Source organism: Neopsephotus bourkii, unplaced genomic scaffold (assembly GCF_033783945.1).
Source record: "Neopsephotus bourkii isolate Nb327-2 ecotype Australia unplaced genomic scaffold, CSIRO-AGI_Nbou_v1 NB_1542, whole genome shotgun sequence".
NCBI classification, from domain to species: domain Eukaryota; kingdom Metazoa; phylum Chordata; class Aves; order Psittaciformes; family Psittacidae; genus Neopsephotus; species Neopsephotus bourkii.
In genome coordinates this window covers 5390470-5402954 of record NW_026902018.1, presented here as the reverse complement: position 1 = coordinate 5402954, position 12485 = coordinate 5390470, and the positions used below count along the sequence as shown (strand labels likewise).

The 12485-nt window shown below is 39.4% G+C and overlaps 2 protein-coding genes across 3 annotated transcripts in view; one reads left to right on the top strand and one right to left on the bottom strand.

Annotated features, from left to right (window-relative positions):
• LOC133221697 (pre-B lymphocyte protein 3-like) overlaps positions 1-12485 on the bottom strand; it is a 157787-nt gene that overhangs the window by 91110 nt on the left and 54192 nt on the right. The gene's annotated exons all lie outside the window — the stretch shown is intronic.
• Positions 1-12485, top strand: part of DGCR2 (DiGeorge syndrome critical region gene 2) — a 48906-nt gene that overhangs the window by 24099 nt on the left and 12322 nt on the right. For both annotated transcript variants that reach the window (XM_061370778.1, XM_061370779.1), the window contains 3 exons: positions 7329-7454; positions 8757-8967; positions 9905-9981. In XM_061370778.1, coding sequence (XP_061226762.1) covers positions 7329-7454; positions 8757-8967; positions 9905-9981 — 414 coding nt within the window. The remainder of the gene's footprint in view (positions 1-7328; positions 7455-8756; positions 8968-9904; positions 9982-12485) is intronic.

The window sequence follows — 12485 nt, the reverse complement described above, 5'->3', positions numbered from 1 at the left end:
ATGATGGACAGCATAGAGAAGGAAAGTATTGCACTTGATGAGAAGAGTAATTGGATAACTAATTGGTGAAAAGGCTGTGCTTGGTGAAACAGCCAGAAAGCTGGGTGTGGTGGTTATGAAAGAACTGGGGTATTTGCACAGTAATGCAAGGAGTGTATGTAGCCAGCAAACCAGAGGAACGAGAACTACTGGTGTAGGATGTAAAAATTCTATTATACCTATAAGAAAAAAATTGGTGGGACAGCTTTGTGACCCAAAATGGGTGTTGAAGGACATCTGTTACTCAGAACTGTCAAGAATAAGAACAGGTTGGTGTGTTGGTGTGCAGGTGAATGGCAGGCTGGAATAGGGGAATAGGGTGAAGTAAAAATTCTGAGGCTACAATAAGTTTGGAAGAGCATGGTTTTCTTATGTTGGGGAAGACTGTACATATGTGACTAGTCACAGGAGAGAGTAAGTCCTGGTAAGTTGATTGGGGAGCTAATGCTACTAACAATAGTAGTACATAATCATACTCAGGAATGATAACTTTCTTCTTTGGCCACTGAATTAACAAGAAATGATGCAGCTTTAAATTTAGAAAATACCTTTGGATTTGGATGAGCAATTGTGAGATGATTCAGCTAAATTTAAGTACTTTTTAATTAAGGTTCTTAATTTCAATAAAGGCAGACTAAACACTAAAAGAACAAGTTAATGAAGCCACCTGGACTTGTGAAACATGGAGAATTAATGTATCTTTAAATTAAAAGGTATGAAATCTCTGTGAAGCATGAAAAGAAAGCTTGCAAGGAAGGGTTCTGAATCTGGTTGGGAAGCTTGTTACTTTTCAGCCTTCGAGCTACTAATGGCACACTCCATGAGGAGCTCTGAAAGATCAATGGCAGTGAATTAGTGTTTTATGGTGGTGATGAAGGTGAGTTTCGATGACTACTTCGCATGTTGGTGTTTTCAAAGGTTTAATACAAAGACATTGTAAGTTTTGTCACTATTGGTTTAGTTCACCTTTTCTAGGTCTGATTCATTCACATGAGTAACAAAACTCCTATTAAAATCAGAAGATCATAAATTAATAAAGTATTTTGGTAATCACATGTTGCCTGAAGTACAAGGAAGCAGCCCAAACCCTAAGAACTTTTTTGTTAGAATAATTTCTTACGGCTTTTTTTCAGAACACAAATAGGTACAACATTAATTCATTGACCATCTGAATTAAATGTATGAAATGCCTATTTTTGCTAGGCCATATATTTCTCTGAATGTAGTCATAATAGCTGTTTTCATTCTTACTGTCTCTTTTCAGAATTATCATGTTCCTCTAAAACATGGAATTCCTTTCAGTCCCAAACTTGCAATGTGTGGAGTGCTATTCCTCCTGCCCTTCCCACTAGGCAAGCAAATATTAGTGGAATCTGCAGCAGTGATTACCCTCAGTTCATCTCTGGTAGACTAAAGCTCTTGGCTGCCTGCTCTTGTGAGCATACTAAAAATTGCTGGGAGGGTTTATGTAGCATGTGCGTGCAACTCTCTTCCACTTAAGCAATGGAGACTTAGGAGATTTGTGTACTCTTCCATATCGACAGTAACTGATCCTAGAAATAGTTTATCCCAAAGTGGTGTATTCTGTGAAATGGTAGAAACAGGCATTAATATCTTTAATATGGACTTTTACAAATGGGAATTTCTTATTTTTACTCACTTTCTCTTATGTTTCTATACAAGTATTCAAAAGAGTAACACAATGTTTTCACTGCATTTAAGAAGTTCTGCACTTAAACCCTGAAGAAGGAAGGGCTCTGCAATTTGCCTTTTACTGCTTATGGAAATTCCAGCCTTGCTTCTACCAGAATATCAGATCAGCTTCTTCAAGTATCCTGTAATCTTTGCAGGCCTGTTGGGCAAAACTCATGTACAGCAGCACAAGTGGAGCAGGGTTTAGTGTGTCTCTGACTGTTTACCTGTTTTAATCTTATGCTACAGACTTGATATTTGTTATGTATGAACAAAAAAATGGATGTCTTAAACTCCAGTGTCTGTTGTAATTCCTATGCCTACCAGTTATTCAGCTTGCAATATATTGGTGACCAGTCTGTTTTGTCTTTTTATTTATGTTTTAAATTGAATTCTTCCCAAGAATAAGTGATGAGATTGTGGTGTCAGCTGTGCTTGGGTTTCTTCCAGCATCTGAATTTGAAACCCTTCAGCTCATCCCGTAGTGCACACTTGCCTAATGCCACATTCTTCTTGTATAGGTTATTTCTCAGTACTGTTTCCTAGGCCTGCTTGGTCAGAAACAGGAACACTGGGAAGTTTCAGGTTTTCCCTGCCTGAAGCCACAGTCAGCACTGGAGAGCTGGCCACCCCGGTGGCCATGGTCCCGGGCCAGCAGTTGCAAGCAGTGGATAGTTGGTGGTATGACCTGCCCTGCAGTTCCATGGGAAACAGTACAACTTTAAATGTTTTTATGTTGAGATTGGGAGCCTAATTTCATACGGAAACAGCCTTATGGGGGAGCCAGCAGTAGATGCTTATCTTGAGTAATGTCTTCTTGTATGCTGTTCTTAAGGACTTCCCCAGATACCCTATCAGGAAGAAATGTGCAGACTTGGAGGTCACTTACCCCAACACATACACACTACATCATCTCTGAGGCTGCAAAATCTCCTTTGTGGAGTCCACTGAAGGCAGGTACCATAAAGCAGCAATGCAGCACAGTTTTGCAATCATCATAAACAACTTTGTGTTTTGTTTCACCAAGTTTATTATGTTTGGTCAAAGTGGCTCTTGTCATTTGTGCACTTCTTAGTGCATCTCTTTTTTAAAAGCTAGATAATAATGATAAAAACTTGATAATTTCCACACCTTTTTCAGAACCCTTTCTGAACTCCTATATGAGTCATCCTTTTTACCCTACTTTAAATTATTATGAGCCCCTTTAAATTATTACGAGCACTTTACTGTTGTTCTATTACTTTGAATAGTGCTCAGCGCAGCAGGATGCTGTTCTTGGTTGGCATTTATTTCCTAGCATAGAACAATTGATAATGCAAAGCATTTCAGAAGAATCACTCCTCTCTGGAGACTTCTGAACTGTATTTCCAAATCTTAAGGCACAGAACTGGATTTTATCCTGAAGTTCTCTCACCTCTCAAATTATCAGATGGAAATAAAAGCTTTCCAAGCTGTAGTAGGTAATGTGTTGGACAAAGTATTGGACGCTGAGGGGACAGGGCAGCTTCCTATGTAAATTTTGTGAATCTGTGTTTAAACAGGTGCAACTCAAATCTTGGAACAAATAAGATATGACAAGACCTGACAGCTTCACAGTTTAATTTTGACATAATTTGACACAGTGCATCCATCCTTTTGAAGGGTTTGTCTTGAGTGACTTGTCATCTGTGACACAGTAGCTCTGGAAGCTAGTTCAACTCCCCAAAATCCAGTATATCCCCCTTTGAGTCTTGACCCTTCAAGGACCTCTCTCTATTACAGTCAGTGTCTTCTGCCTGCCTGCCCTTTTCTTGGTGCAAAGCAGACCTTGGTGTTTGTGGCAGATTGCAGTTCCTCTTCCAGCTCCGCCAAACACAGTTTTCCATTTGGCATCTTCTTTGTTCCCCCATGCAGTGCTGCTCGGCACGTGTATGTTCTAGCCTGTTCCCGTCTCAGCTGGTGCCAGCTCTTGCTTTTGTGTGGTCTCAGCTCTTTGGCTCACGTTTCATTTGCACTACTTGGCTCTTTTTTTTCTTCCTTTTACTTGGTCTGAATGATGGAGGTGCTGAGGGGGACAAAAAAGGCGCTTTCTGCTCTGCTTGTGTGCTTGGCTTCCCTTAATGAGATACCATGTGCAAAGAAAGCGTTGCCGAGATCCTGTGGATAAATGCAGCAGGGTAATCTCCATGGGTGTACATGGCAGAGTGTGCACAACTTAACTGAATTCCTTCCACCCTCTATGAGTAATGGCAAAGCTCATATTTCTTTCAGACTTAACTGCATTTTTCCCCTTCCGTTTTTTCCATGTTCCCAACAGGAACAGCAAAACTTGTACCATGGCACAAAGCTTTTTCTGTGAGACTGTGGGCTGAGGTTTGCAAGCTGCAGTGACAGCACTTGTACAACTACAAGGTAGTTAGAAATGTAAGCAAGCACTTTTCCCCTTCCAATCTCTTAATTTTTGTTCCAAATAATTGTTGAACTGTTTTCATTCAGATCTGAAAAAGTTTATCAATATAAAATTCAGTAGGAGCCATCCAGCATGGCAAATTTCCATTCTGAATTAGTAGCTTAAACTTTAAAACAAGTGAAAATACTCACAGAATCAGCAGTGCTGGGCAACTTTCTGGATGTATAGCACTGTACTTAGACTGTAGTCGTGCTAGAGTGAACTAGATAGCAACTGTACATCGACAGAATTGCTGTGAATACGAAGCATGACTTGATCCATGTGGAAACAGATTGGAGGATGCTTGTGTCCATTGTGCTATAGTATTTGAGGGGAGGAAAAAGAAATTTTCACCCTGTGAATTTTTCCCTGAACCCATTTTTGCTTTTTCCCCACCAGCTGACAATCAAATTTCTGATATAATTGTACGAAGTCAAAGGAAAGAGGACTCTGTCTTGGCTAGTAAAAATATTGCTGTTGGTTATAGTATCTAGAAGAATAAAGGGCTTGAAAAATAGCTGGTCTCCCAAAATCTGATAGCTTTCAAAATACTAAATATGCACATAAGCAATAAAAAAAGATGGCTTTTCTTTTCTGAAACACTCAAGCGTGGTTAGGTTGTGATTTTCTGGCTTAGGTTGTTATCTGAAAGCTTTGTCTGTGGCAATATTAATTTATCTTTAAAGATAAAAATACCTCTGTGAAGGAAGCATGAACAGCAGAGCATGTGGAAAACTTTTCTGCAGAGTGCTGAAAAAGTACAATAGAAAACCAGTCCAATTACTCCTTTGCCACCAGGATCTGCAGTGACTTTTCATGGCAGTCAGGTAACTTAGAGGCTTGTTAGCATCTCTTTCTTTATTGCCCTGGAAACACTTGTCATTGTTGCTTTTCTCAGAGACTGAAAATTCAGGTCAAATAGAAGCAGTTTAATATTTGAAGAGCACTGGTTTATTAAGCAGCTGACAGTGTTGTGCTTGAAGGAGAAGTGACTTGTGGTGGCTGCTTTCTGCCTCTTCAGTCCTGCCTGGTTTCAGCAAGTCTGCTGACATGGGCAGATGCTGAGGAAGGAATGGGTGTCCGGCTTCCTGGGTGAGGACCGATTGAACTTGCTCTGTGTGCGATCTGTGTATCTATTTTTCAGAGCATCTGGCATAAATTCTGTCACTTTAAGATGCTAACCCAAGTAACCCTTTCTTAACCTTGCGTGTTAAAACCTGTGAACTTCTGCTTTATTCCCCCGGGGAGGTTGATTGTTAAGTCCTCGTGGGCGTTCTGTTTAGCCATGGAGGGTCAGCCATATGGTGTTGCATCTGCTCTCACTTCTGAAAGGGAACTAATTCTTTGTGTGTTTGGTTCTTACTGGTTCTTTGGGTCTAGTTGTTACCATTTAATGCCATGGGAAAATAGAGCTTTCCATGCTGATCTCAGTTCATCTTTGATAAAGTGTTATTAGTTAGTGTTATTTTTAAGGTCTTGCTATAATTAAAGGTTTTCTTTTTTAGTGTCAGTACTGCTCTGAGAATCACAGTGTAAATACTGCTGCTGAACCATGAGGATTAAGAACAAATTCTAAAACTAGATTAGTCTTTAAAATAATGAAAAATGATCAGCCATCTTCACTGTCAAATTATTTTACCATCTTGTGTCCTTTGAAATGTAGACTAACTGAATTTCTTGGCACTAACTTCTTGCCTGTGATAAATAGCATACTTTAATACTGAACAGTAGAATTACTGCTTTATTCCTGTAAGGCCACGTGAGTGTATTATGCACAGCCATTTCTTAATGGGCTATCTCTGTAGACTTGTAATTCCTAGGATAACGTGATAATTAAATATCCCTTGCTTATCCCATTAACCTAGGGCAAACTCGGTATGCTCGAGCCAGATGAATGCAAAGCTACTCTGCTGTTCCTAGGCTCTAGCTAGTGATGCTTTTTGCTCATCTGTGCTAACATTTGTTCCAAGGAGTGCACTGTTTAATGGTGGGTCTCCTGGAGGTCTTTCCCCCCACGTAATACAGTGAACAGTCTGCAGCTCTGGATTTAAATTACCATGAAATTGCTGTGGACCTCTTGCTTTTTAAACGTAGTCTGAAACGAGAAAGTTCTATTGACATGGTTTTGAACATATTTCCAATGGATGTAGTTAAACCTGTTGAAGATGACTGTGTAGCCCCTCTTTATTTGGGATCATGACTGGTTTATTTGGTTTAGCTAGGCTAAATAGAGCTAATCAGCTTTAAAGGAAAATAAGCTGATCTCTTTATATAGAAATGGATGTCTGCAATAGCTCTTTGTGCTGGTTAACTGTATTACGTTAATAACATCTAGAAATATTAGATAATGTACTAGCAGATATTTCTAATGCTTACATTCTTCGGTTCTTCATTTTTCTCTTTGTAAGGTTAATCCCTTGTTTCCAGGTTAATCTTTCCCAGTGCTCATCTCCATCTTTCTTAAAGGTTTCTCCCCACCACTGTGCCAGCTTTCTTAGGATCTTGCTAGTTTTGCTGACTACAGCCCATCCTGCAGTGTCTCCACCTGAACTCCTGGTAGGCATGTGGAGCTCTCAGCCCTTTTTCTGGAATAACGTCATGCATTGTGTTCTTCCTAAGTTATTGAACCCAGTTGTTGTGCGCACTTGTTAGAACCCATGATGCTGAGGTGAGGGTGTGTATGTGTTTTGCTTCAGAAATAGCAAACTAACATTTCCTTTAGAAACTTGACACTGAATAAAAAACCTTGTTCTTTCTGTTGGAAAGTGTATTGGAAATGTTGTCTTATATCCTTGAACACACAACTGCAAAATGAAGCAGGTAGAGTGCAGGTAGCTCTGTAAACAAGAACAGATAAAATGCACTGGGGATGATGTGTTTGCTACAGCAATTGAGATGATGAGCGTCAAGTCCTGTGTATAACTGCAGGCTGTTGAGAATCTGCCAGAACATTTTGCTTACTCTGCAAGACTCATGTAATGGCTTGTTGGTTCTTTTCAACTGTAAGTATTTTGGTTGCGTATCATGTGAAATGGCCAAGCAGGGATTTGCCATCTTCGTTTACGTGCATTACGTATGTCTTGAATTAAAACCAGGGAAATATTAATAAAATGAAATCTGCCTTTGCTTGCATCTTTCACCATTACTGACAATGCCTTCTGGTCCCCAGGACTGACAGGGGACCAGCGAACTTACCATGGGAAGGAGAATGTGGACTCCAGGCACAATCGAGGGAGAGGAGGAGAGACAACCCGCTTTCACACTGTCAATGTGGCACAGCCTGTCCGATTTAGCAGTAAGTTGCAGACTGGGAAATCTGGGCCATCTTCCTGCTAATTAATTTACCAATTTAGGCTACTTTTTTTTTTTAAGGGGAAATTAATAGATTTTACTCTTGCATAGCTTTTTGACCAGATTTTCTTAAAATACACTGCTTTTTAAGGTTTTTGTACATTTCCTTTATATAAATATGTTGTCCATATTAGATATTGGTATACTCTGTGTATATTCTGTATATTCTATATACCATCTTAGTGATGCTGCTGTATTCTGTCCCTTCTTAGTAATGTGAACAGTAGATCTTAAATGATCCCGTATAAATGAAGGGTAAAGAAAGATACTTAATTCAGGGGCTTCAAATCTGTTTATATGTCACTATTTGATGATAAAGATCACTGTTTCTGAAGGGAATAAAAAGGCTTGAGAACAGGAACTCTGAATGCATGTAACAAACATAAAAAAGTTTGTGTATTTGAAGTTCTTAAGTGTTGTGCAAAATTAACACTGCAAATGCAGGTGCAAATATAATTTCCTGTCTTAAATTTCATGTGCCTGTCTCTGTGTTTCTCTCTGTTGGTTACCCGGCACCCCCAAGAATGCTTGTCAAAAGTCCCTGGGCCTGTTTCATCCAGAAATGTCTCAAGGCTTTTGTTGGATATTCCCTCAGTTGAGTTAACTGAAAGAAAGCAGAGACAGCAGTTCACACTGTCACCTTGTTGCTAAAGATCCAGTTTGCAGTGATGTTTTTCCGAAGCAAACAACAGTTGCCCCAGAACCCCCATTGTCTTGAATTATTGACTATGGGAGCAGGATTATGTGAATACTACTGGGACTGTCTGTAAAAGTAGGTTGACAACTTCACAGCATGTTGGATGTATTGCTAACCACCTAATAGAAAGACAGTCATTAAGTTGACCACCTCTGGTTTTTGATTCCTGCTTCTTACTGCTTGTTTTGACTTGGATTGATCGAACTGATTGGTTTTACAAAGATGTGCAGGGAAATATCTTCCACAGTAGATCATCAGTCTTAATTAAAGGCTTTAAAGGCTGCCACAGTGCAATGAAACATTACTTGGAGTTGCATCTTTTAAAATATATTCATAACGATTTTCCTGTATCAAAAGCCATAGTAAAGTATGTCTTCTATGATCTGTAATACGTGCATCTCTTCCTGGTGAGATAAAGTATATGCAGTACGTTGTGTGTACACACCCAGGTGATTATGCATTGCATTGTCATAAACTGATAAGGATGCATTATCTTGAAGGTCCTAATTTGGGGGGAATGGTTTCCCTTCTATTCTTCATGTTTCCTAGGAAAGTGCCCAACAGGATGGCACCACTATGAGGGCACAGCTAGCTGTTACAGAGTGTATTTAAATGGAGAGAATTACTGGGATGCTGTGCAGACATGTCAGCGGGTGAATGGATCCCTCGCCACCTTCACTGCAGACCAGGAGCTAAGGTTTATCCTGGCACAGGAGTGGGACTTGGAAGAAAAAACATTTGTAAGGAAGGACCAGCGTAGGTGAGTAAGAAGGAAAGGTCAGAGATCTCACATCACATGAGAATGGTTTCTGTGCAATGTGAATGCTGGTAGTTCAGTTTGCTTACAAAATCTAATGGTAAAATTGACTTCAGGTTACTACCCCGTATGAGTGTGCTGGTTGGTAGTTTGGCAGTGGCCATCTGTATTTTATGTTTAAATTAACATTCAGAGATAGGCTACAATTCAGCAGTCTTTTTATCTTCAGGCTGTCTCAGCAATGTACTAGTGTTCTTGAACTGCAACAGGGAAGACTGACTTTACAATGACTTATTGCTGCCCTGGCTCATGCAGAAGTAATTATTTAAAACTCAACAGAATTCATGCTTCCTTTAAGTCCTATGAAAGACTGCAGGTTTGAGATGAGAGTGAAGTAAAAAGCTATTTTGAATTGTAAGAATGTTGTGGCTTTAGATATTTCATACTGTTAGTTCACCACAAACAGTTCCTTTCTTTTGCCTGTGGGTTTTTTGTTACTCATGGGCTGCTGTGGCAGATCACCAGGAGTGGTTCAGTAATGCTGTATCTCTGTCTCTTCAGAGTTAGATGGCTTGATCTGGAATAGTCTTAACATTAGTTGTGTATGCTTATAAAATATTTGACTTCTGGGTGCTTTTCTGTGGTTTTTGGGTTTGAGATACTGAAATGCTACTATAAAAACAAAATAGAGTGCTTATGAGTAGAAATAAAAGACACGGTGAGCTACCATTTGTAAACAGAAAGCCGTCAAGTATTTCCCTTTATTCTTCAGCTGTATCTCTGTATATTGCTAATGTATGGGCTGAAATGCTAGGGAAAAAGTCATCAATGTTTTGAAAGTTAGCTTTGAACTATAAAGACATTGGAAGATTCTGTGTAATTTAACTTGTTAGTATGATTTTTGGCTTTTATCTTTAGAATCTCACACAATTTCTTTCAGGTTCTGGGTTGGATATCAGTATGTGATTACCAATCGAAATCACTCTCTAGAAGGTCACTGGGAAGTAGCTTATAAAGGTAGGCCTCCCCAGTTATTACTTGGTTAAATGGCCCATGGAAACAGTCTCAAATATGAATATGATTTGCAAGAACAATATAACTTCTTTCAGTGATAGTGTTGAAATAGTGAAGAGGAGCTGCTTTGCTCTACTGTATCAAAAAAATGTATTACTTAATAAGCATCTTATTTTTGAGTTTAAGAAGTTTCATAGTTTTCACATTGGTATCATTTGGAAAGAACTTGTTTTTCAGTTTATTTGGGCTTTCCCCTTCATTAAGCTGAGAAAAGGAAGCTACTCTGTAGTTCCTTGTTCTTTGTCTAGATCAATTGCTGATTCCCGATTCTAGTATTTGCACAGACTAGTGCAAGTAACATATCTCAAGGTTTTAGCTTTTTAAAAATTGGTAGTCTTTTATGTAAAAAAAGAAAATCCCAACCAAACCCAATCTTGAATTTTGGAGAATTATTCAGATTTTTTTCACTTTACAGTACTTCAGGTAGTTCATGTAAACCAAGACAAAATTTACCTAATACCAAAAATAAATCCCAGTTTATGTGAAAAGCTGAGCATTAATCTGACAGGCATCACTGAATTTGTTTAGTTGCAAAACAGGCAGCTCCCTCTGCTGAGTTATGTTTGTTATTTTTAATTAATTCAGTTGAGGGATTAGTTAGAGTTGTCATATCATAGAATCACAGAACGGTTTGGGTTGAAAGAGACCTTAAAGCTCTCTCAGTTCCAAACCCCTGCCATAGGCAGGGACACCTTCCACTAGAGCAGGTTGCCCCAAGCCCCATCCAACCTGGCCTTGAACACTGCCAGGGACAGGGCAGCCACAGCTTCTCTGGGCACCCTGTGCCAGCGCCTCAGCACCCTCACAAGAAAGATTTCTTCGCAGTATCCAGTCTAAATCTGCTCTTTATCAGTTGCTGTTATGTGTAGAATTGAATCTCTAAATGCTGTACTGGTTTAGATAATGGAAAGGGTTTTTTTTTTAAGCACTGGCACTTGAATTCCACTGTAGCATTTGAAAACTAATCTGAGTAGTTTTCTTCTCATATACAAGTTTCAGTAATGGAAAACCTGGAAGGAAAACTGGCCATTAGGTACAGATACGTAATTTTGAACAGAATTTTGCTGGACGATTGGGTCTTGAAAAATACTTCGACATATGAGAAGTAATAGAACCCTGCATGGTGCCATGCCCAAAAATACTGCTTTTATCATTAAAGTGAAGAGAGTTGACTGAATATTCAGAGGAAACTGCTGCTTCTTGTGGAGGCAGGAGCATTTCCATTAGTTCCTTAAAGCAAAGCAGCTGAAGATGTCTTTGGACAGCAGGGGTAAGGAAGGGAGGGAAGTCCAACTTTTTTCTCATAACAGGGATTTCTGGTCTGGACAGAACTGTTTATGTAGGTAGGTTTCTCCTGGGAAGCTTATATGGGGAAAAAAAAGGCATTCTCCTTTTAAAGGACCTTTCTTCGGTGTTCAGAAGGTTGACTGCACTGCCATCTGCTGACAGTGTTTTCTACCAGGGAAGCATAAATGACAGAAGAAATAGTACTTGTCTTTTATAACAAGTTTTATTTAATTTGATGCATTATATAAATTTAAGCCTTCTCAATACTATATATTGTTTTGTTTGCAAGCTTTCTATTTAATAAAGGAGTACTACATGAAATAAAGTACATAGCTGTACCTAGTAGCATTCAGTAGCTTCTGAAAAACTTTACTTAAGACTCTTAGACTCGTAGTGAGACTTTCTCTGAATTCCTGCTATCTTTGAAAAGTGGTTTAGGCTCTTCTAGCTTGGAAATTTTAATCCAGTATTGGGAGATGTGGAAGATAAGGCTTCAAAAACTGATAGCAGAACGTAATTGCATTGTAAAAAGATAAGCATCATACCTAAAAGTGTTTGAAAGGACCGTAATGTGAGAAGACTGTAATATGCTAACCGCAGGAGCTGATAAAATCGATGTTTAAGCACACAGGTTTGGAAAGTAACTTCTGAAAGCATAGGCTAATTTTGATAATTGCTGTCGTGGTCTCCCATTAATCTCTGCAACTTTGCATACCAGCAGATTTAATGGTGAAGCAAGTCACTGGTCAAAAATAACATTTAAAAAGCTGTATAATCCCCTGAACACCTCTTGCCCTGTTTGCAACCCATCACAATGGTCTCTTAAGTTACATGAGTTGGAAGGACCACATAGTCCATGCCACCACTGCAGCAGCAAAGGCAGCATTGGAGCCATGTTCTCTGCGTAGCACTGCTCTGCACTCTGACTGAGCAGCCTAAGATGTGGGGGAACAGCGCACAAGAGGTGTACACACATCTTTGGGGTGTCAGGTACGAGATGGGTACAGGTTATTATTACTCCACTAGTTGAAAGCATGGCCAAACTGTGTTGTTTGGAAGGGTGCATAACTATTGGTAGGCAAACCCCATGGGACTCTGGAAAACAGCACTTGTAGGGATATTAGGACATCACTGCTGCTGGTTCAGAATGACAGAATTAC